Below are 23684 nucleotides of genomic sequence, written 5' to 3' on the forward strand. Positions count from 1 at the left end.
AGATTCTGATACCGTTACACAGGTGGAGTAGTACTGTACTGCACTCCACACGTGGTCCGAAACCAATAGACCTGTCAGTGGAGTAAGAGGTCCTTCAATTTTGTTTTATTATAGTCTATTTGATTCTATATTTTATTCTAATCTAATACAGGCTTTTAAACTGTGCTCATCACTGTAGTATCTCATAGACTCATAGACTTTAAGGTCAGAAGGGACCATTATGATCATCTAGTCTGACCTCCTGCACAACACAGGCCACCGAATCTCACCCACCCACTCCTGTAACAAAGCCCTAACCTATGTCTGAGTTATTGAAGTCCTCAAATCTGGTACTCCTTCAGTGTAAGGGGTATCAGAATCTTCTCCATGGTGCTTTTCGCATTGTCATTCTAAAGTGTTACATTACAGCTCCATTTACACTACCAAGACAGAAGTGTCACCAGTGAATACACTCAAAAACATGTAGAACAGGACTTGTCTTGTAAAAAACAATTTCAAATTTGCATGTATCAAGCAATGGCTCAGTATAATGTGTTACTTTAAGACCATTGTTACTGTAATTTTTCTGTTGGACTGCTGATTGGGAAATAGCATTGTCTGTATGCAAAGAGGTGCAAGCTAAAATTCTTTAACATAGTTGTATTGTTATAACAGCTTGAGACAGTTTATAGAACTGCAGTATCTTAGTACTCTAATAAATATGTGTAGTGTGGGGTTAATCATGGATTAAAATAATTTATTTGATATAATTGATATTATACAATGATGCAAAATATACCATAATTAATGACTCTATGTATTTAATCAAAAACATAACATTTCCAGATCATAGTACAAGTGGTGCTGCTAGACTCAGGGGTACATTTTCATTATGTATATATTTTTCTGAAATGAGGGGCTTAGTGTGATTGCATTTCATTGGACCAGACAGTGGGGATCTCCTGTAGAATTAGGGCTTGCCTACACTTGAAACATTGCATCATTGCGGCTGTAGTGCTTCAGCGTAGACATTACCTATGCCGACAGGAGGGGTTCTCCTATCAGCGTAGGTAATCCATCTCCCTGAGAGGTGATACCTAGGTTGACGGGGGAATTCTTCTGTTGACCTAGCGGTGTCAACACCGGAGGTAAGGTTGGCTTAACTATGTTACTCAGGGATGTGGATTTTTCACACCCCTGAGCAATGTAGCTGGGTCAACTCAATGGTATAGTGTAGACCGGGTCTTAGGGCTTGGCTACACTTGCGAGTGACAGTGCAATAAAGGAGCCCCGGGCGCACTAGCTCACTCCCCGTCCACACTGGCAAGGCACGTAGAGCGCTCTGACTCCGCAGCTACAGCGCTGCTGGTACTCCACCTCGGCGAGAGGAATAACGTTTGCTGCGCCTTGGCTACAACGCCCGAGCGTAAGTGTGAACGAGGTGTTGCATTACTGCGCTCTGATCGGCCTCTGGAAACGTCCCATAATCCCCTTAAGTCAAGCGGCCACTCTTGTCATTGTTTTGAACACCTGTAGGAATGCGGAAATGCCCTTTCAAAGCTCCATTTCTGACAGCCGGCATGCAAGCCATTACTGTGGAATGCTGTGTGAGAGAGAGAGAGGCGGGGGGGAGAGAGGGGGTGTGCTGCTGTCTGAACTTACAAGACAGCATGCTGACATGCTCTCAGCCCCCCCAAAACTCACTCTCTCTCCCCCCACAGACACACAACACATTCCCTGTCACACTCCACCCTACCCCTCCCATGTTAAAAGCACGTTGTAGTCACTTGCATGCTGGGATAGTGCCCATAATGCACCACTCCCAATGCCGCTGCAAGTGCCGCAAATGTGGCCATGCCAGTGCGCTTGAAGCTGTCAGTGTGGACAGATTGCAGCGCTTTCCCTACTGCGCTCTACAAAGGCTGGTTTAACTCAAAGCGCTCTACATCTGCAAGTGTAGCCATGCCCAAAGTCACTGAAAAGAGTTTCAGGGAGGAAGGGAGTGTTTCTCACAAGGATCTACAAACAGAGAAGTAGGTATAAATAAACCTAACATACATTCAATCGATTCACTTAGATATATGCAGTTAGTGGCACTTCCTGGTGTGAGGGGGGATCTTCTTAGTGTGGGGTTCTCCTCAAGGCAACTGAAAGAGCTAGTAGTAAAAATGCAAATTATTTTCCACAGGAATTTTGAGAAATTTTCTTTTTTTCCCCCTGAAGTTTCCACCCCCTCAAAATTATTTATTTTTTACAACTAAAAACCAAAATGGATCAAAGAAAAGGTTTAGTTTCCAAATACTGTTTTTGTTAAAAAATTTCAGGTTTTGGTAAAAAAAAAAAAAAAAAAAAAAGTGGCTTTCAAAACTTGAAGACTGAATATTTTTACCAAAAACAGAACAATGTTACAAAAAAAATGGGCCTAGAAAATTTTGGTGTCTGTTTTTTGTTGAAAAGCCAGAAAATTTGGACCAAAATAAAAATATTTTGTTGTTGCAAAGCAAGCTCATAACAAAAAAAATATTTGGATGAAAAACTTTAAACCAGTTGTAGCACGTAGCCTGATCCATCAGCTGGTTATCCTGGGAGCAGGGCAATGGTCCCATCTCCTATCTACCCCATAAGTGTGCCTCAGTGGTGTATTACAAGAGCAGAAACTTGAGTGCGGAGACTGATTGCATCTGGCCCTTGCACAGGTCATCAACAAATAAGCTACTAAGAAAGGAGCCCAGTAACTAGGATCTGAGATAGGAACTGACTGCACATGCTTTGAGATCACAAAATGGAAGGTTGTATGTCATTTTGCCAAGCAACATTTCACCATTTTTTGTGATGGCTGATATCCCTATTATTATGTGCATGCACAATTTGGATTTTTGATTCCTAGCTGCAAACCATACATGTAGTTATGGGAATGTAAATGTCTCATAATGAAACAGTGAGATGATCTGTGCTATGAGAAGCGATGTGATCCTCTTCAAAGGGCTCCAAATATCTCCTGAAAGAGTTCTAAGCCTTTCAGGAGAATTTCCTGTGAGAACAAATGAAATTCATTATTATTGGTGTTTATTACTATTCCATCTGTATTACAATAAAGAATCGGGAGCCCATGGTGCTGGGTGCTGTGCAGACAACAATAAAAAGATGATCCCTCCCCCTTGTGAGCTCACAATCTAGGATTGTGATAGGATGGACTAGGTGGATAAACGGACAAATGTCAGGTGGGGGACTCAATAATGCAAGTGGAGAAATGAGGAATCCTGAACACTAAACAGGAGTTTCAGTTTGCCACTTGCCTAGTTGTTAAGTAAGAAGAAATATGATCAAGTGCTTAGCATGGGACTTTGAAGACCCAGGGCCAATTCCATGCTCAACTACAAACTTCCTGTGTGACCTTGAGCAAGTCACTTAGTCTCCTTGTATCTCAGTCCCCCACTTGTAAAATGGGGATAATAGCATTTCCCTACCTCACAGGGAGTTGCTCAGATATTATGGAAATGGAGGTCACATAAGTACTTAGATAGATTGCCAGCTGGTTGTGTTCTGTAGGCAATGTGGCAGAGGTAAGTGATAAGGAGGGAATTTGAGGTTCCACTCCCATCTTTATTTTTTTGCAAGGGAGACAATATTGGACCTGAACTAATATGTGTAGTTTCTAAGATAGGAGCTTTAGATGTTACATCCCAGCCAGCTTGTGTGACATCAAAATTTAACATAGAATCATAGAATATCAGGGTTGGAAGGGACCTCAGGAGGTCATCTAGTCCAACCCCCTGCTCAAAGCAGGACCAATCCCCAACTAAATCATCCCAGCCAGGGCTTTGTCAAGCCTGGCCTTAAAAACCTCTATGGAAGGAGATTCCACCACCTCCCTAGGTAACCCATTCCAGTGCTTCACCACCCTCCTACTGAAAAAGTTTTTCCTAATATCCAACCTAAACCTCCCCCACTGCAACTTGTGACCATTACTCCTTGTTCTGTCATCTGCTACCACTGAGAACAGTCTAGATCTATTCTCTTTGGAACTCCCTTTCAGGTAGTTGAAAGCAACTATCAAATCCCTCCTCATTCTTCTCTTCTGCAGACTAAATAATCCCAGTTCCCTTAGCCTCTCCTCATAAGTCATGTGCTCCAGCCCCCTAATCATTTTTGTTGCCCTCTGCTGGACTCTTTCCAATTTTTCCACATCCTTCTTGTAGTGTGGGGCCCAAAACTGGACACAGTACTCCAGATGAGGCCTCACAAATGCCGAATAGAGGGGAATGATCACATCCCTCGATCTGCTGGCAATGCTCCTACTTATAAAGGCCAAAATGCCTTTAGCCTTCTTGGCAAAAAGGGCACACTGTCGACTCATATCCAGCTTCTCATCCACTGTAACCCCTAGGTCCTTTTCTGCAGAACTGCTGCCTAGCCGCTCGGTCCCTAGTATGTAGCAGTGCATCGGATTCTTCTGTCCTAAGTGCAGGACTCTGCACTTGTCCTTGTTGAACCTCATCAGATTTCTTTTGGCCCAATCCTCTAATTTGTCTAGGTCCCTCTGTATCCTATACCTATCCTCCAGCGTATCTATCACTCCTAGTTTAGTGTCATCTGCAAACTTGCTGAGGGTGCAATTCACGCCATCCTCCAGATCATTATTGAAGATATTGAACAAAACCGGCCCCAGGACTGACCCTTGGGGCACTCCACTTGATACCGGCTGCCAACTAGACATGGAGCCATTGATCACTACTCGTTGAGCCCATGATCTAGCCAGCTTTCTATCCACCTTATAGTCCATTCATCCAGCCCATACTTCTTTAACTTGCTGGCAAGAATACTGTGGGAGACCGTATCAAAAGCTTTGCTAAAGTCAAAGAATAACACGTCCACTGCTTTCCCCTCATCCACAGAGCCAGTTATCTCATCATAGAAGGCAATTAGGTTAGTCAGGCATGACTTGCCCTTGGTGAATCCATGCTGACTGTTCCTGATCACTTTCCTCTCCTCAAAGTGCTTCAAAATGGATTCCTTGAGGACCTGCTCCATGATTTTTCCAGGGACTGAGGTGAGGCTGACTGGCCTGTAGTTCCCCGGATCCCCCTCCTTCCCTTTTTTAAAGATGGGCACTACATTATTTACTTCAGATTCTCAACAGGAGTTACGGAAAAATGCTCCAATCAACAATTTGTCCTAAATGAATAGTTACTCTTGCTTTTTTTTATATTTTTATTTATATGTTTATTTGTTGTCAAACCTGCTGCTGACTGTTATTTTTTTAATACAATTTATTTTTGCATGACCATTTTCCCCCTGCCTAGGGAATGTGCTACTGCTGATATTGAGTAAAATCACAATTTATTTCAGCCACTGAATTTCCAGGACACTATTACCTTGCCCAAAGGTGCCCTGTCTTCCAGCATTGTGCATGCAGCTGAACTCATTTGTTTTTTCCCCAGCCAAATTCATGCTCTAAATATTGCTGAAAGCTACAAAATTAATTTCCAGCTTGTTATTTTGCTAGACAAACAGATCTTTGTTGCTTTCGCCCTTTCTCTGCACTTTGTATGGGAATCGTTGCCAGAATACAGAGTACTCTCTAGTGACTCAGCACATTAATCCCAATGAGAGCAACAACTCCTTATACATATTTTATAGCAAACAAATGAACTAATAAAAATTTTATAGACTGCACACTATGAAAAGTCATTGTATTATAATTTAAGGGTGCTTTTGGCCCGCACACTCCTCCACTATATTATTATATCTCTACATTTGTCAGTTCAGCAAGAGTCTCCCCCTTTAGATTAATCCCTCTGTGACTGAAGATGGAGAGTTGTGATGCTGCCACTAACTGGCTAAGAATTTGCACCTCCTATTATGGGTATTTGTTTACACATCTTGTCCATTCCACCCCAGCCTGCTTGTTTGTATCATCCAGCTGTTGCACCTTGTCTTTTATAAGCTCCTTGGGGCAGGGGCTGTCCTTTATTATATGTTTGAACAGCACCTTGCACAATGGGACCCAAACTGGTTGTGCTCCCGAAGAGCTACCATAATGTAAACGTTTAGTAACAAGAAGATGGTGACAGAGGTTGTGGGCCAGGTTCTAATCTAAACTGGTGCAGCTCCATTGGCTTCTTTATACAAATCTTTGCTGTGCTAAACGCCTACAGTCTGATTTTCCACTCCGTAAAACTAGTTTATTTTCAGCATGGCTCCACTACTAAGCCACTATAGTTTCATACTGGTTGTAGAGGTCTGTTTGAATGGGGGATTAGTTTGTTCCTTAGTTGGGTCAGACCTCTTGGGCCAGTCACCAGACTCTATAAGCCATCTCTTTCTATTCCTCCCCAGACCCTAAGAGACATTTTAACTAATATGCATATTTAAAGGCCAGTAGTTCTATATGAGAGTAGAAATAGTCCATGTAATTTGTTTCTTTGGTCACGTATGCTTGGATATGTAGCCCAATGCACTTTCCACCCATTCTTGGGAGGTTCTGAATAACATGTGTGATGCTGTGTTGGTAGATCTGACCCCTCTATTTTCACAGCTGGCAAGCAGAGTGGGAAGTTGTAGGTACATGCATAGCCCTAAAAATGCCATTTTCAGGTGTTCATATGAGTGCATAACTAGTCCTAGAAAGATCAAGACAGAAATGTTCTAATAACAATAGACTTTTCCTTTCCTGTCCAGTCACAGTACGATCCACAAACCCCAGTGATCTGCTGAGCTGCATTACGGTGCATTAGTATCTCTTGCACGTACGTTACTGATGTAAATGATCACTGTAGCAATGATAACTGAGTGCATTTACATGTTTCAGGGACTATTACATAACCATGGTGAAATGGGCAACAAGCACCAAAGTGGCAGTAAATTGGCTGAACAGAGCACAGAACGTTTCTATCCTGACGCTGTGTGATGCTACCACTGGAGTCTGCACAAAGGTAGGAAAGACACTTAAAAGAAGATTGTTTGACCTTCCGTGTTTGTAATCCCCCGGGAGAGAATATCCTTTTATCTGAAAGTGGGTCACCTGACACACAGTACTTTATGTATAGATAGAATATAAGAGACATATACAATATTTACTGTGCAAGGGGTATGGGCTGATTGTGGCCCCCTACAGAAAAGCTAGGCACAATCCAGTCCTATCTGTACAATATATATGTGTATTTATATATAGGGAGAGAGAATGTAGGTGCATTCTCTGTCACGCACTCACTCACACACACACCCCTACTATTTTTAACTTGGGTGTCCTTTTTAACATCTGAGCTCAATAGAAATATACATGGGTTTGTCTATACACAGTTTTCTACCAATTTAATTAAATTGCTGCAATTCCCTAATGTGGGCACTTTTATACAGACATAAAGACATGTATATCACTATAGTTTGTTTCAGTACCAACATATAAATAACTTTTAACTAGTATAATTACATCCACACTATGGGGATGCACCAATTTAACTAGTTCAGTTTTTGAACTAGTATAGTTAAAGTCAGTGCAAATGCTATGTGTAGACAAGGCCCCACACGAAGTTGCTGGGAACAGTGTAACAACAACTACATTGCTATCTTTCTTTAGGGAGTAATGTATCTGTTGGGATTCCGTTTTTTGGCAGTAGGATAACATACCTTCCCATATGCTCACTTGCTTGTTTATCAGAGAGCAACAATAGAGGACAAGAAGAGCAGCCCAAGATTACATTCCGAAACAGCATGCTTGAACAGTTTCTCGCTGCTTGTTCACCCCTGTTCAAATTCAGTCAAACTGCTTTCTGCACTGATGAACAAAATGTAACCCGTGCAAACTCTTTAATTATGTCATTTCATTTTAGAAACATGAAGATGAAAGTGAAGCCTGGCTACACAGACAGGTAACAGTGATCTTCTTTTCGTGATTATATTTTCAAATGTTTTTCCCCGCAAGAGAAAAAGCTTATTTTTGGAATTCCAAGTGGTACTTTGATATCATGATCGTTCATATTATAGAAGGGATTTTCTTAACAGAATATACAAGCTCTTCTTGTTGAAGTAAGGAGCATCTTCACCTAATGTATCTGAGACGCCTTCTTTACATAGCAGACCACAGTGGCTGGAAGCATAATTCCAGCATATGTTGAACGTGGATTTAAACAACCTGAAAAACAAGCGTTGGGTGAAATTCCAGAGAGCCAGCACATGGTCTGTCCCCTACTGAAGTCCTTGATTAAGCCTTATTTTGGGGCTTATATTGGATTTAAGTGGTGTGTTGGCCTTTTGCTGGCCCTCCGCACAGGGTGAATTCTACCCATTGCACTTAAATGATCAAAGGTCAAATTATCAGAAAGGATCTAAGTGACTTAGGAGTCTAAGTCCCATTTTCAAAAGTCACTTAGATGTTTAGGAGCCAAAGAGTAACATTTTCAAAAGCACCTAAGTTGTGTTTTAAAATCAAAGTGACTTAGTGCCTAAGTTACTTTTGAAAATGATACTTAGGCTCATAAGTCTACACTACACACCACTTTTGGCAGCATGAAAGGCATGTGTAGCTGCATCCACACTGTGGTGTGTAGCTGCACAAGTCAATGAAAGGCTCTGGCAGGGGGGAGGCAGCAGGGAAAGGCTCAGCCTTCCCCCACTGCCTACCCCTTGTCAGAGCCTTTCCCCACTGCCTCCCTGCTGCCGAAGTCTTTACCCACTGCTGGAGTCTGTACCCTGGCAGGGAAAGGCTCCAGCAGTGGAGAGATGATGGAGTCTTTCCCCGCTGTCAGAATCCTTACCTTCAGCAGGAGTCTGTTCCTCCAGCAGGAAATAATTATTATTATATGAACGTTATAATGTTCTCTAGATAGCCCTTACCTAACTCCAACAAGACACTCATTTCCAGGAAGCAAGGGCAACAATCAAAGGGAGAAATTCATTCTGTAGAGAAAGCAATGGGAAAAGCAGGTACCTCTGAAGGCTGGTTTTCAATGAGTTTCAGTGGTGGTTTATTTACTTATTTCTTGTAATATAACTTTGTTTTAAATTTAACTTTTTAAAATAGGCAAATGGAATCCAGGGTGAAATCCTGACCATATTGACTTCAATGGGACCAGAATTTCAAGCCAAGAGTTTTACATAGAGATAGAGAACTGACAACACCTCCTACTTTGGCTGAGCACAGGTCCACCCCTGATTTTGTTCCCCTGGGGTTGCACTCTTCACACCAGTCCTCCTATTTCCATAGCTGCCTCAGCTCAGCGTTGGTCCTATAATGAAGAATGTTGTTGTGTGTTACAGTGAGATACTGAAAATCTCATTCAACCTCCCTGGTTCCCATCACCATGGCAAGATGGCCCCAGCAATGGTTCTCTCACTGGTAGTTAATATGCAGCATCAGTTACATTTTTCAATAACGCCAGTACTCTGGGAACCTTACAAACAAGTCTGGCTTTTTAACCCTTTACACTCAACTTTCAGTGAGGATTTTGCATTTAGAACCGATGAAGTATAAAAAATGCCTAGCTACCTTGGACTTCATTACTGCCGCACTGCTATCACCTTCAAGTTCCTAGTGACCATGGTGCACAGCAGGGATAGAACTCAGAGCCTCCTGATTCAAAAAGCATAGGCCCCTCCTGCCTGAGCTAAAGGAGATTCCCTGTTTGGTGTGAGCAGCATGGGGCTAATGGCACTTAGTTGAGCAGTTCTGAATCCATCTTGTAGAGAGCAGGGCTACACATAGACACACACATGCTACCCGGTTAATCAGAGTATTTATGTTGTGTTCTAATATTGTTGGGGGTGGACCCTCTGGCTTCAGAGATGGGGATGGTTCTCACTGATATTAAACCACAATACAGACATTTCAGCAAATTCCCCAAATCCACAATCTCACTGAAAGGTGAACTGCAAAGGGTTAAAAAGCCACACTCATCTGTGAGAGTCCCAAACCGTCACTGTGACTGAAAGCTGCCATTCTTGGCATGAAAATAATTCATGGGGCCATCATGCTGGGAATTAGTGAGATACTGTATATACCCAACAAAAATGAAATCTCACTCAAACCCACATGGTGAAATTATTCATTGTGGGACCCCGGGGTGAGCTGGGTCAAGCAGACAAATGGCAGGACTGTCCTGAAGAGTGTAAAGGGAGCAGGGAGGGCATCATAGGAGTTATAGGAGACGGACAGGGTAGTTCAGATTATCTGTTTCTGTGTGAAACTCCTTGACCCTTTGCCTATAAAATGAACAAGAGCAAATTCATTCAAAACAAAACTATATGTACCAATAAATAAATACACATTGACCCTTACTTAAACCGGCTTTCAAAGCTCCCTGCTTTTCTCCACTGATCTCTATGCAGAATTATTATAATTAGTTAGTATGGTAGCACCTAGAGGCCACAGCTAAGATTGGAGCCCCATTGTGCTAGGCACTGTACACAGAAATAGTAGGAGATAGTCCTTGCACCAAAGGGTTTGTGCTGTAAAGAGACAAAGGGCGGGAGGGAAAGACAGAGGTGAAGTATCTTACCTGAGGTCACACAGCAAGTCAGTGGCAAGCCAAGGAATGGAACTTCACTCTCCCAAGTCCTGGTCAAGGCCCCTGTTCTCTGGTTCACCCTGCCTCTTAATGAATGAGTGAATTCTTCCTCCCCACAGTTAGCCTTGCTCCCTGAAAATGGTTGCATCCAGAGTTAATTTTACTTTTTATTTTCATCTGCACCATGCTAATTTTTCTTTCAATGCCAATTTTAGTATTTTTATACTAGACGGTGTGAACCTAAAATGCATCTCCTTCCAGTTCATTTTTGCTCTTTATATTAATAAGATTAAAATATTGCACACATCAGCTTTAACTCAGGCCAGGTTTGTTTTCAAGATCCTTAGTGCTGCTCTATACAATAAGAAGATTATATCCCAAAAATCTCTGTCCCAGTGGCCTCTTTTTGTATGTGTCCATACTGAGTCTCTGTAACACAACTACAGGTTCTTAAAAAAACCTGACTATATTAAGGGAGTTTTTCCACCAGCAGATACAACAAACAGACCGCTCATAACCTCAGAGGAGTACTGATGAAGACCAGTAATCATTTGTCTGATGTATGACTTTTCTGTATACCTGGAAATAGATTCAAGTAATCTGTTAAACCAATCTGTACAAAGTCTACTTCCACTGCCAAGAGAAATGCTGCTACAATAGTACAAATTTATACAAATAGTACAAATTATGTACCTTTATTGATTGGTACAGCTCTATTGACTACAGTCAAAGTGTGCCAGTTTACACCAGCATAGAATTTGGCCCATGGCATGATAGTAGTTTGCCAGTGGGTTTTTTTATCTTCTTAGCATGCCTCTGGAAATAGTCATAAAGATTTTCATACTTAAAGTTCTAGAAACTATAAGAAACAGGTGAGACTTATTTCATGAAATTTTGCCAAGTGAGAGATGGTCGTACTTTTACAATGTTCTAGACAGGTAAGGAAGGAAAAATAAAAGGAAACCTGGCAGGTTAGGCCCAAAATGTAGACTCTGTAAATCTAACACTAATAGAAAGTGAAATAATTAATGAATGACGAGGAGCAAAGTAAAATAAAGCAAGAATGCTGTGGCAGCATTAAAAAAAAGTAAAATGGATTCATTTGTTGTTAATGCAAATAATTAATCTATAACATTAACACAATCCCCAGTATGATCAAGTTGTTAGTATTGATCTTGGTTGGTTCTGCTTGGTGTTTTGACATGTGTTAAGAATGAGACCAGAATATCTGCCATGGCAGGTGTGTCCATTGGGTGGCTTGTGGAACACACAAAGGGCTGACAGAAAGAATTGCTCCATTGAACAGTACTCGGAGAGGGGGAAACTTATGGGACTTAACAGCATACTGAATATGCAAAGAGTGCCCCAGGATAGACAGGGATGGCAGAGCCTTGTTCGTACTCTAAGCAACGGCTTGGGAAGGAAGGCTTCAGATTCTTCCTAAGTTCATTCAATATGCACTTTGGAGAGATTAAATTTTGTACGTTAGTAACCAGCCTGTCTACCAGTAAGAGCTAGAACAAAGGAGGTGCAACCAGCCGAATGCCATGATATATCAAGCTAATGATTTTTGCCACCCTCAGGTATCATATATATCAAAGTCTTCTGCATTCCTTGGTAGTCTACTACACAACTATCTCCCCACAGTAGAAAGGTCCCAGCCACCCATGGATTCCTACAGCAGAAAAGAAAACAAAGCAGTCTTCAGAAACGAACTAGTTGCTGCCTGCAGTGTTTGATTTCCATACCTAGCACCTTGTCTCTCTCTGACTGAACGTTATAATAATGGGATGAAAATCAATCACCAGGTTCACCTGGGAGCCTTGAAGCAAAGACAGTTTTAAAAGACCTTATTTCTTTTTATTCTCCCCCCCCCTTGTAAATAATTTTGTGAATTAATCATCTGTGAGAAGGTAGGGAAGGAGACAGGACTTAGACTCTGAAGGACAGGTTGGTGATGTTTCTTTAAGGAAATGTATGTGGAATGATACACAGCCCAATGCCGTTTTTCCAGCTGAGTAAACAAGATTTGCTAGGCACACACTGCTGAGTCTGTGTTTATTAAAGCGCTTCATTCCGGTTGCCCCCAGACAAACTTCTCTGTAGGCATGTAGCTTTTTCTGTGCTTCACAAATGGGTATTGCCTTTGAAGCCAAGAGTGCTTCCTTACTGTCTGTCTCCCTTTAATTCCACAAGAGGCTAGCTGAAAGATGACTGCTACTCAGGAGATACAAAAAAAGGGGGGAGGGGGGTCAGAATTTCAGGGCTCATTTTTCTCTGTTTTGAGAGGGCTGTTTATTTGTTTTAAGTGGTTGTTAGAAGTCCTCCATTTTTTGCAGGGTTGAACAGTTTTTTAAAAACACCAAGAAGCCCTAACTAGTGACGATTAAACCTATTCAATTGACATTTACAGAATGAAGAGCCAATATTTTCCAAAGACGGACGGAAGTTTTTCTTCATCCGAGCCATTCCTCAGGGGGGGCGAGGAAAGTTCTACCATATTGCCATGTCATCGTCACAGGTGAAACAACCTTTGTTAATCTTTGTCAGTGCTGACTAGTACATGCCATGAACATAATACCTGTGTTGAGATCCAAGATATGGCAAGGTGTCTATGGAGAATTTTAATCCCTCTGACCATAAGGATGAATACCTTAAATGGGCTAAATGCTAGTAGCATTTCAGGCATGCATAGGAGGAACAAGAGTTTCAAATGACGCAGTTTGCTTAGATTTATAATTAAAAGGTCTTCACATTTCAAGCAAAATTCAAAGAATGTCACTTTTGGGGGTTTTTTTAAACAAGCATCTCCTCCATTATTCCTAAATAAGTGGCTCTCTGCACAATCATCCGAGGTTATTATCCAGAACCCATGGGCAGAAGAGGATCACAGGAAAGGACTCCCATCTGTATTCTTTATGCTGCGCCCAATTAATCCCATTATCATCAATGGAGTTGTGCCAGAGATGAATCTGATTCAGTATATTTAAGCATGTCTGCACATTCATAGCAATACTTTGGGGAGAACCACAAATTAGTGATTACTTTTAACAAGTCATGGAGGAGTCACGAGGGCTTCATGTTTTGAGAAATAAAAATAAAGTTTTTTTAGTCTTGTTCAAGTGTCGTCTTTTCAGAAAAAAAGAAAACACACTTTTTTTTTTTTTTGGCAGCCCAATAGCAGCAGTGATAACTTACAGTCCATTACATCTGGTGATTGGGATGTGACAAAGATTTTGGCATATGATGAAAAGAGACATAAAATGTAAGTAAAGAAGTCGGTGTAAGTAGCAAACAAAACAGACTTTCATCTTTTAGTTCTGCTCTAGAGTTAGCTAGTCTACAGGAGCCATCTTGAAAGCAGTTTGTGCGCATGAACAGCTAGATGTACAGACAGCAGGAGAGGGCTGGCTACATCTGTTCGTGGCTTAATCTCTAGTTTACAATCTAGTGTTTCAGTGAAGTCTTGCCTTGATTTGTTCCCTCCCCTACCACTGACTTTGTGTGTTTAATAATCAATCTCATTTTGATATTTGACACACAGAAAGAAGCCTGGTTTACATATATATACGTGTGTGTGTTGCTATGTTTCTTCTTCAACAACTTTTGATTCAAAATTTGAAGAGAGAGTTCTGTGTTCATTGGCTGGCTTTGCTCTTTTTAGTCCTCCTAGTCTTGGAAAGAATTCTGTTTGACACACACAAAAACTATTGTAATGAACAAACATTTCTGCTTGGTAAACTGCCCTCAAGTTTTTACAATTTCCCTCATTTTTACCTTGATCCTTTGTTAGTGATGTTCCAGTTCTTGGTGTGCTTGCCATTGTCCTAAATCTCAGCAAAATACCATAGAAGAGAGCACTCTGAAGGGGTTTCCAGTTCACATCGTGTGGAGTTGCTCTTTCAGGCAAAGTTTCAATGAGATGCAAGATGCTGAATTCTAGACTTCTTAAATTTAAAATGATCTATTGTCTCCAGCACTATCCCACATTGGCACTAAATAACTGAGTCAAAAGGCATAAGCCCATCCTAAGCACTGAATGATAATTAAGGGCCCAATTCTGAAAGGAACTAAAAATGCCTGCAGTTCCTGTTGACTTCAGTGTGAGCTAAGGGCTAAGCTGGCATAATTACTCACATTGCAGTTTTAAAGGCATGTAATATTTGTGATTTGACTGCACAATATGAGAAATCTACATATTCAGGTGAGCCCAGTTTATAGGAAATAGACCTGCTGGATTAGATACTCCAGCCATTATGTTATTCAGTCCTCCCCCTCACCCCCACTAAGACAATATCTGCTCCTGTGGGTCATCACCACCCTTGTAAAACTCGTGGCCTTTGGTCCCCATGGAGATGTCAACCTGGACTTTGTCCTCTGAATTGACGTTGGCCACCCCTTGCATATGCAGCTAATTCAAGGACCTGAAACAGTAATGGGTGACCTCAGAAACCTGGTGCTTTCACTACTTATCACACAGAAATGGAGCTGGCTACAGTGTCACTGTGACGCTTAGACAATGACATTCCTCCCAAGTTCAGGCTATATCTTCCTTAACGGTTGGAATCCCCTCTTCAAGCAGAGGCTCTCAATGGGTTTTCCAGGTGCCTGAACCCATATAGCTGTTCAAAGAATCAAATGTTATAGGAAGAGGGGTGGGTTGCTTTTTTAAAACCTCTAGTTAAAAAAAAAGTATTTAAAGGTACTGTGCACGGTAAAGCTTTATATCTTGTTGGGGTAACTTTTCTGTGGTGAAAAAAGAGGTCAAGTTTTCTTGCTTCATATCACTTACGACCACTTTTATTTTGCATAGTGTGTATTCCCCACATATTACACATGATATTATTATTTTAACACATTGACTTAATTCCATGCTTCTTTAAAAACAATTACAATATTATGTATATTATATACAGTTAACAAAACTTCGTTAATGAGTCTTTGGTTTTGCTTATTCAGTGGATGCCGTACTTTTGCTGCTATCTTCTGTTGAAATGGTTGGTCATGTTCCCACAATTGGTTTCTGAGTGACACATCAATTTTAAACACTCCTCTTCCTGTGGCAATCCTATTAAGTTTCTTTTGGTGTAGTTGCCCTCCCATTCTAAAGTGTACATTTCTGTTTAGAAACTTTTTCAACAGTTTTAAACTATATTTCACTAAATTTTAGTAGGCACAATTCTTTAGGTAGACCTGCAGACCTGTAAAATTTAATAACACTGATACATACATAAAATGAACATTTTTGTACAATATTTTCTTAATAGGTCTTAACCCTAAACCCTTTGGACCTGTTTTTAGTCTAACACATTTTAATCTCTTTTTTTTTTTACTTACAAAACTCCACCATATTGTTTTTGTTTTACTTTCTTAGTAAAATTTATTGTACATCACAGATAAACAGAACTTTTTAATAGGATTTCAATGGTTGGAGGTTTTGTCATGTTTTTGAATGGCCGCTGCACCATTCAAAGTAGCTCTGTTGTTCGTAATTAATAACTTGTTAAAAGAAAAGAGATTTTGGATTGTAGTTTCAAATAGGTTTTGGGTGGTTGGGCTTCACTACAGTAACTCCTCACTTAACCTTGTAGTTATGTTCCTGAAAAATGCAACTTTAAGTGAAACAATGTTAAATGAATCCAATTGTCCCATAAGATTTAATGTAAATGCGGGGGGTTAGGTTCCAAGGAAATTTTTTGGGGCCAGACAAAAGGCATTATACTGTATACTGTACAGTACTGTACTGTGGTTGGGAAGTGCCCCTGGCTTACCCCACACAGCCACAGCCTGCTGCAGGCAAGGACGCTAGGAAGCATCTTTGCAGCAGCAGCTTCCCAAGAGAACAGGCTCGGATTTTGCCGGGAATGCTCCAGGCCCGCCTCTTCCTGTCCACGCTCCACTCCAGGCCCACCTCTTCCCACCCCCACTCCACCTCCTCTCCGGAGCACGCCACACCCCTGCCCCCCCCAAAGTCCTAAGCGCTGCCAAACAGCTGTTTGGAGGCACTTAGGACTTTCTGGGAGGGAGGAGGAGGAGCGGAGAAACCCTGCATCTCCACTCCTCCCCCGCCCTCCCAGAAAATCCTAAATGCCACTAATCAGCTGTTTGGCGGCGCTTAGGACTTTCTGGGAGGGAGGGAGGGTGGGGGAGGAGTGGAGACGCACAGCTTCCCTGCTCCTCCCCCTCCCTCCCAGCACTTCGCGCTTAGGACTTTCTGGGAGGGAGGGGCAGGAGCGGGGAAGCCCTGCGTCTCCGCTCCTCCCCCTCCCTCCCTTCCTCCCAGAAAGTCCTAAGCGCCGCCAAATAGCTGTTTGGCGGTGGGGGGAGCCTGGGAGGGAGGGGGAGGAGGCGGAGAAGCGGAACTTGTGCAATGCTCCCTTGTAAAGTCGCTGCTCTTCCACAGAATCTTACAAGCAGGCAGCCAAACGACGTTATAAGGGAGCATTGCACAACTTTAAACGAGCATGTTCCCTAATTGAGCAGGGATGTAACATTGAAACAACGTTAAGTGGGACAACGTTAAATGAGGAGTTACTGTACTTATATTTATTGCCACACCACTCAACTGTTTAATTCCCCCCGAACTCTGCAGTGTTCATTTGTGCAAAAGCTACCTTTAACTTCACACTCTTTCCTTAAATCACTTACTTATTTTCCAAAGTGACACATTTCTCAGCTGAATTCTTTCAGCATCTCTAAGCTTATTTTTAATGTTTTTTTTTCCACTTGTTTCTTAATGTAGTACACTTTGCATGCAAAGCTGTGCTCACTAAATACAGTCCTTGAAGGATGGCTGCTTTTTACTTTGGATTTATGCAAATAGGTAACAGATATTGTTTTCTCCCTGACCTTTCAGGAATTGTTTCCATTTAGTTTATTTCCTTCTTTACAACTTTCATTTGCTTTTTATGCCTTTTACACTCATCCCTTAAGTTGGCACATTTCATTTGTAAAGTTTTAGCCACTAGAAATAATCCATGTGAAACTTCTGCCTTGATTCGGGTTTTCTTTGCCTTAGGAAAAAAAGAAACTAAATACAATTTTTTCATGGCTGCCAATGGGTCCTATTTTTTAACATTTCAGTGGCATTCAACAGACCTCTGCTGTTCTCTGCCAAGCATTCTTTTACATAGGTACTGAAAGTACCTCTCTAATGTCCACTTTTATTTTGTTTTAAACATGCCTTGATAGTCTGCACAGCATATGCCTTATGTATCTCTTTGTGCTCTTCCAGCCCATTCTTTTCTCTCTCAAAATTTCCCACATAATGGTTAACTATTTTACTTCTCTACACAGGGCTTTTATTTCCAGGATTAGTTCCTGCAATAACAAGCTTTTTGCTTCTCTTTTCTGCATTTTTTATTTAGCACTATTCGTTGGCGTTCCTTTCCCACCCAGTCTCCCCCAGTACCTCTCTGGGAAATCCATAAGGTTTGCCCTTAGATTTAACTACTACTCCAGTGCCCAGGAAGCTTACTCAAATTTAAAACCTTCCAATGCCATTGCTAAACTGATGGGTTGTGATCCTTGGCAGTAAAGCTATCTGTATAATAAACTATATGTTCCCTGCTCCAGATGAATTGATCCGATCTGAGTCCCAGCACCACTATGTTGGGGGGGCCTCTGAGACATCTTCCATTCAGTCCCCCCAGAACTCAGTTTGACTCTCGTCTTAATGCTCAGGTTTCTTTATTTGACATACAGAGAAGCTTTGCTGAGTTGATTAGACTTGACCGTAGAGGGTGGGTCCAGGGTATACCACACATCCAAAGTTACACAGAAGCCCCCTTCCTTTATATACCTTTACACACTACATTGCATCAAATGTTTTGGGATTGGCTTGGTCACTTTGCTGGAACCACTCCCCGTACAACATGCTCTGTCCATTCACTGTCTATATACAACTCACTCTTTACCTCATCTTTATGTTCCCGACTTATTGTATTCATTGTTATCTTGTCCACTGTAAATGGTTCCCTGAGTGTTCCTCCCCTATCTTAGCTAGTAAAGACATTCTGTTTCCATTCCAACCTCCTGATCCATTTACCGGCCTAATCCTGTCTCCCAAGAAATGAGACCTCACCCTTGTCCAATTACTGATGTCAAGCCAAGCCTACATACCTGAATTCAGGGTTTGTGCATGGAGCATTTTCCCCTTGAAGCACAGCTATCATATATACTTCAGAATTGAAATATTTTTGTTTTTATTTTAAATTGCAGTGCAGTTTACCAAACATTTCCTTGATTCTGTGCTGAAGAGAGGTCCCTTCTGATTGGTTTTCTAATTCAGTGAAATGGAGAAGTCACGTATCCTTGCAGTTTGCTTCACAAGATCAAGGAAATGTTCAAAAAAAGGGTGTGAGGATGGAGCTGCTGTTTTATAAGATATTTGTAAATCCCCTTCCAAAACTCTAATTCTCACTACTGTACTTTGTATTTTTAGTTACTTCCTCAGCACAGAAGATTTACCAAGACGGCGACACTTATATAGGTATGTTTTTTAGTCCTTTCATAGAGATCATTTTCCAGTTATTCCTCTATGAATGAGGTCATTACAGAAAATGGATTGTGCCCATCATTACTGACATTGTTTATTCTCCGATTGAATCTAAGGAATAAATATGAGCATGTCATCAAGTGGGAAGAGAGTTTGCAACCAAATTTGAAATGCTTGAAATTTGAGCATTTTCTCATTTCATTGCCAGTTAGAAATTGGTCCCATGCTAAAGCAAATGGCACATTAAAATGAAAACATTTTCAAACAAAATTGTTATGCACTGCAGAAAGTTGCATCGTTGCATACATTTGTATTTTTCACAATCATGTTACTGTCTGTATGGAAATCTGACCAAACCACAGAAGTGCTGGTACTTGAAAACAGGCAGAACAAAATTGCTGAACATTTGTGAATGTTTTTCTGCAATTTCATGTGGCTCCAGTATGTTCTCAATGGTGGTGTAATAGGTAAACAATGGTTAGTTTATGTACATGGTATCTATAGTACAGCTAATAAATACATTGCTGTGTGAGAAGGAAAAAGGAGTAAAGAATAAAAATTCCATCCTAGAAAATGCTTGTTTCAATTGCCAAGAGGCTTTAGAATCCAGCCTTATTTTTTCTCATGCAAGATTTCTAAGCACTGGAAAATGCAAATTTATTAATTCTCACACCCTGGGCTGGAGGGAAGTATTATTATCCTCATTTTACAGACGAGGAAACAGAGGCACATACTGACAGTTACGTTAGTTGTATTCCTCTCTTCTAACATCCTTCCTTCATCCCATCTTGTGGTATTTTGTCCTGCCTTGGAAGCATCCACAATGAAGGGAAGGCGGGCGGGGGCAGTGCTAGCTTCATTTGATACGAGATTGTCAGGATATTTACATCTTGCAGTATGATGTAACGTTTTTTTCTCTCAGGCGGGGAAGGGACTACAACAAACTAAATTACCAGTAATTTAATTCTTAAACCTCTGTATTTGCCCACTGCTCTTCACACGGCTTTGTGAGGGGCTAGGCTACTTTCAGCATTTTTTAATTAAATAAATCATGCTGAGTCTGTTTGGGCGTGAATAAAACTCAGTGTGAAAGCTCAATTCAGGGAGAATTCTTCACAGGAAATGGTGGCACGATTCACGTTGCTTCCACCTTGCCGTACCCCACTAGCCTTTAAAGGTGGCTCATGCAGTGAACTGTCAAGGACAGAGCCTTGACTTATGTAAATTGTCATAGCCTCATTGAAGTCAATGGAGCTATGACAGTTTATATCGGCTGAGGATCTGGCCCTCAGTTTGTGAATTCTGAGTTAGTGCATCACACTGGGATTCCTCTCATGAAGAAAAGTGTGAGCTGGAGAGAACACAGGAACGGGAGCCAGGGACAACTGTGTGATGACCCTAGCTCTGCCCCTGACCGTTCCTGTGGTCTTCAGCAAGTCACACAGCTGCACTGCTTCAGTTTTGCTACCCGTGAAATGGAATAATAATCTTGACATGCCTCACAGAGGTGTTCTGAGGGTCAGTTAGGTAATGTTTGTAAAGCATTTTGAAGTTGCAAAGTGCTATAGACCTTCTAAGTATTATTTATTATTTGTTAATAAATGGTTATTTAGCCTTTAACCAGCACGGTGCTCTTGAGCACACACACAGGCCAAATTGTATACTTCAAAAACAAAGCCGGCAAAACATGATCTTTTTTTTCTACCTGGATGTTGTGGTTAACACTCCACGACCCACTCTTGGAATGTGAAGGGAGAGGATTGTCTATGAGGTAGCCACTAGCAAGTCAGAAAAACTGCCTCTTAAAGAAAAGATCTCTAGTTCTCCTTTGTCTGTAATAAACATCATCTAGCACAGAAATAATCCCTAGTTTCATGTCTATTCCCTGAATTAAAATGTGTTGTGTTTATATTGAAAGTTCAGTTGCATCCATCATTTTCTGGAAAGCTGTACCATCTAACATAATCACCTGCCTTGCACAAAAGCCATCAATACCCTTTAATATCTTTTCAATTCTGGCAACTCCCACCCACCCAAAACCCCAACAATTTAGCAATTTAGAATGCCTAGTCTCTTAGTAATGCTGAACAAGTTATGTTCTTTTTTTCCGGTGCAATGAAGTTAAAAAAATGTTGTTTCAAGATAACCCTCGCTCAATTGACCTTCATGTACATGTATTAACTTTTTCAGTGCAAGCACAAATGGAAACTTCAACAGGCAGTGTCTGTCCTGTGATTTGATTGAAAACTGTACTTATTTCAGTGCGTCATTCAGTCACAACATGGAGTACTTCTTACTGACCTGTGAAGGTAGGTTTATTTTATTATTAAGGATAGATTTTAGGGCAGGCAATAACCAAGCTCAGTATGTACCTTCGAACTGCGACCAGCAGCACAAAGGTCTGTTGCCTTCAAATAATCCGTTTTGCTTGATGATTTAAAAAACACATTTTAAGGGGGGGAAAGTCTTATTCCTAACTGAGGACAATGGTTCTCTCTAATTCAGGCTTTAGTGATTTTCTTGTTCCATGGTAGTGTGTTATATTGTGACATAATGAATTTAGTGACTGTGGGTAAAATTTCCAGAAGTGCCTAAATCCCATTTTCTAAAGTGACTTGGGCACTTAAGAGCCTAAATTCCATTGATTTTCAATAGATTTAGGCTCCTGATTTCAATGGTAGTTAGGCACCTAACCTGCTTAAGAGCTTTTGAAAAGCCTCTCTGCCTCTTTATGCTCCTAATTACCTTTGAAAATCTGGCCTTAAATACTCAAGTTACTTTTAAAAATGGGGCTTAGGCTCCTACATCACTTATGTGCTTTTGAAATTTTATCTATCATGTCCATGTTTTAACACAGACTTTTGAGTATTATTATCAAACATGGGTGTATATATAGCACTACAGTTGTGTATGGGGGATTTTCGTGGTGAGTAAAGACAGTACACAAAACAGGATGCTGTGGGAGGTAACTAAAGGAAGAGGCTTGGGGTATGGACTTGCCTGGTGGTACAGTATACATTTTGGTACAGTAGTTGCACTGAACAAGTTTATTTTATTTTGAAAGATTCTTCCAGTTTCAAATTCCCTGTACTTAAAATGAGAATACACCGGAACCAATAATATCAACACAGAGGTAACTTTAACTGTCACTACCGGTCCTAGTTTTCTGTCCTTTTTAGATAATTATATTTTTAAAGAAAATTGTTATCTGAGGGATTGTGGGAAAAGATGGGGAGGAGGGATTTGAAGAAGTGGGGAGGTTGATTGGCCTACAGAAATGGAGTGTTGAAGGGTAGATTGGGAGAAGTGTGTCCCAGTCATGTTTGACTTTAATAATGTTCTGTGTACTCAATACCGTTGAATTACCTTTTTAAAGACATATTAGGAATAAATGCAGAACTCTGTAACTTTCTAATGCAGTCACCACTTAGTTCTACCAAATTACATATAAACATAGGCCCAGATTGCAGGGCCCTTACTCACCTTGGTGAGCAATTACTCACACCAGTAATCCCACTGAAGTGAATGGGGCTGCTCAATTGAGTAAGTGCTCACCAAAATGAGGAAGGACTTCATGATCTGGCTCCTCACTTTTTATTGTGGTTGCAGAGTAAAAAGGGTTCTTAATTCTGAGGAGTTTGTAATCCTATAGTAAACATGCAAGGACTAAGGGCCTTCTTTGCAAAACCTCAGGCACCACTGACCATCATGGTACTGTGTGTGTGTGTGTGTGTGTGTGTGTGAGAGAGAGAATATCCAGTTTGTGCGCACAGTCATGATGTAATTGTCCAAGTGCAGTTAGGTACTTTTTTTTTTTAAAAGCTCTCAGTCAGGATGTGAATTGCTCCTTGTCTGACTGTAAAGCACTTCTTGTGAGCCAAGAATTGTCATGTTATAATCAACTCCAAGGACAAAGAAGAAGTATTAAGGATGCTACATGAGGAAATAACCAGAAGCAATGTGATGAAACTGAGAAAGGGAATAGTTAGAGTGAATATCAGGCAGAACTTCCTGAGAGATATGTAAGGCTGTGGAGTATTCTACCCAGGGAAGTGGTATAGGCCCCATCATTTGGGACATTTGTCATAGGAGACTAGATAAAACATTAGAAAATGCCCTGTAGGGAGCATCTCCACACTATTGGTGTGGTGAACTAAGTGGCCTCAGGGATAATTTCCACTTGTAATTTCTGTGAATCTATAACAATGGAAGATGTTTACACTGGAGTATAATTGACTGGAGAACATAGAGTAGTACAGTAAATATTACCATGTTGATCAGGTTTGTCTTTTGACAAGGAAAGCTGTGTACATTTTTTTTAAAGTGTCAGTTTCAAGACAGGCTGTCAGTAATTGCTGATAACATTGCCCATTTCCCCTTTTTATAGAGGATAAATGTTTTAATACAATTAGAAGCACATGTGAATAACAAGATTATGGTTCTTATCAACCCCTAAGTGTTGATAAGTTCCTACTGCATTATAGCCAATCTACCATAAGGCTGCTGTAATTCTTTGAGAGATGTACATAATTTATTGGAATATACGTCCCTACAGTAATAAATTACCCAAGTACAAAAGATAATCACTTTCAACTAAACAGCTCTGGACCAGCTCCACAGCTGGTGCAAATCATCATAACTTGTTCTAATTGTACAGTACTATGTTCTCAAAATGTAATCTCAGTTTAAATGCAAAAGTCAAC

General features: G+C 40.9%; 1 protein-coding gene across 1 annotated transcript in view; it reads left to right on the forward strand.

Moving 5' to 3' along the window:
* The window catches only part of DPP6 (dipeptidyl peptidase like 6), a 594783-nt gene that overhangs the window by 518078 nt on the left and 53021 nt on the right, over nucleotides 1–23684 (forward strand). The window contains exons 11-16 of the mRNA XM_026652149.1: nucleotides 6791–6914; nucleotides 7812–7850; nucleotides 12898–13005; nucleotides 13658–13749; nucleotides 18928–18975; nucleotides 21172–21290. Of these exons, the coding sequence (XP_026507934.1) occupies nucleotides 6791–6914; nucleotides 7812–7850; nucleotides 12898–13005; nucleotides 13658–13749; nucleotides 18928–18975; nucleotides 21172–21290 (530 nt within the window). The remainder of the gene's footprint in view (nucleotides 1–6790; nucleotides 6915–7811; nucleotides 7851–12897; nucleotides 13006–13657; nucleotides 13750–18927; nucleotides 18976–21171; nucleotides 21291–23684) is intronic.

The sequence above is a fragment of the Terrapene carolina genome, unplaced genomic scaffold (genome assembly GCF_002925995.2).
Source record: "Terrapene carolina triunguis isolate 2854851 unplaced genomic scaffold, T_m_triunguis-2.0 Scaffold111, whole genome shotgun sequence".
Taxonomy (NCBI): domain Eukaryota; kingdom Metazoa; phylum Chordata; order Testudines; family Emydidae; genus Terrapene; species Terrapene triunguis.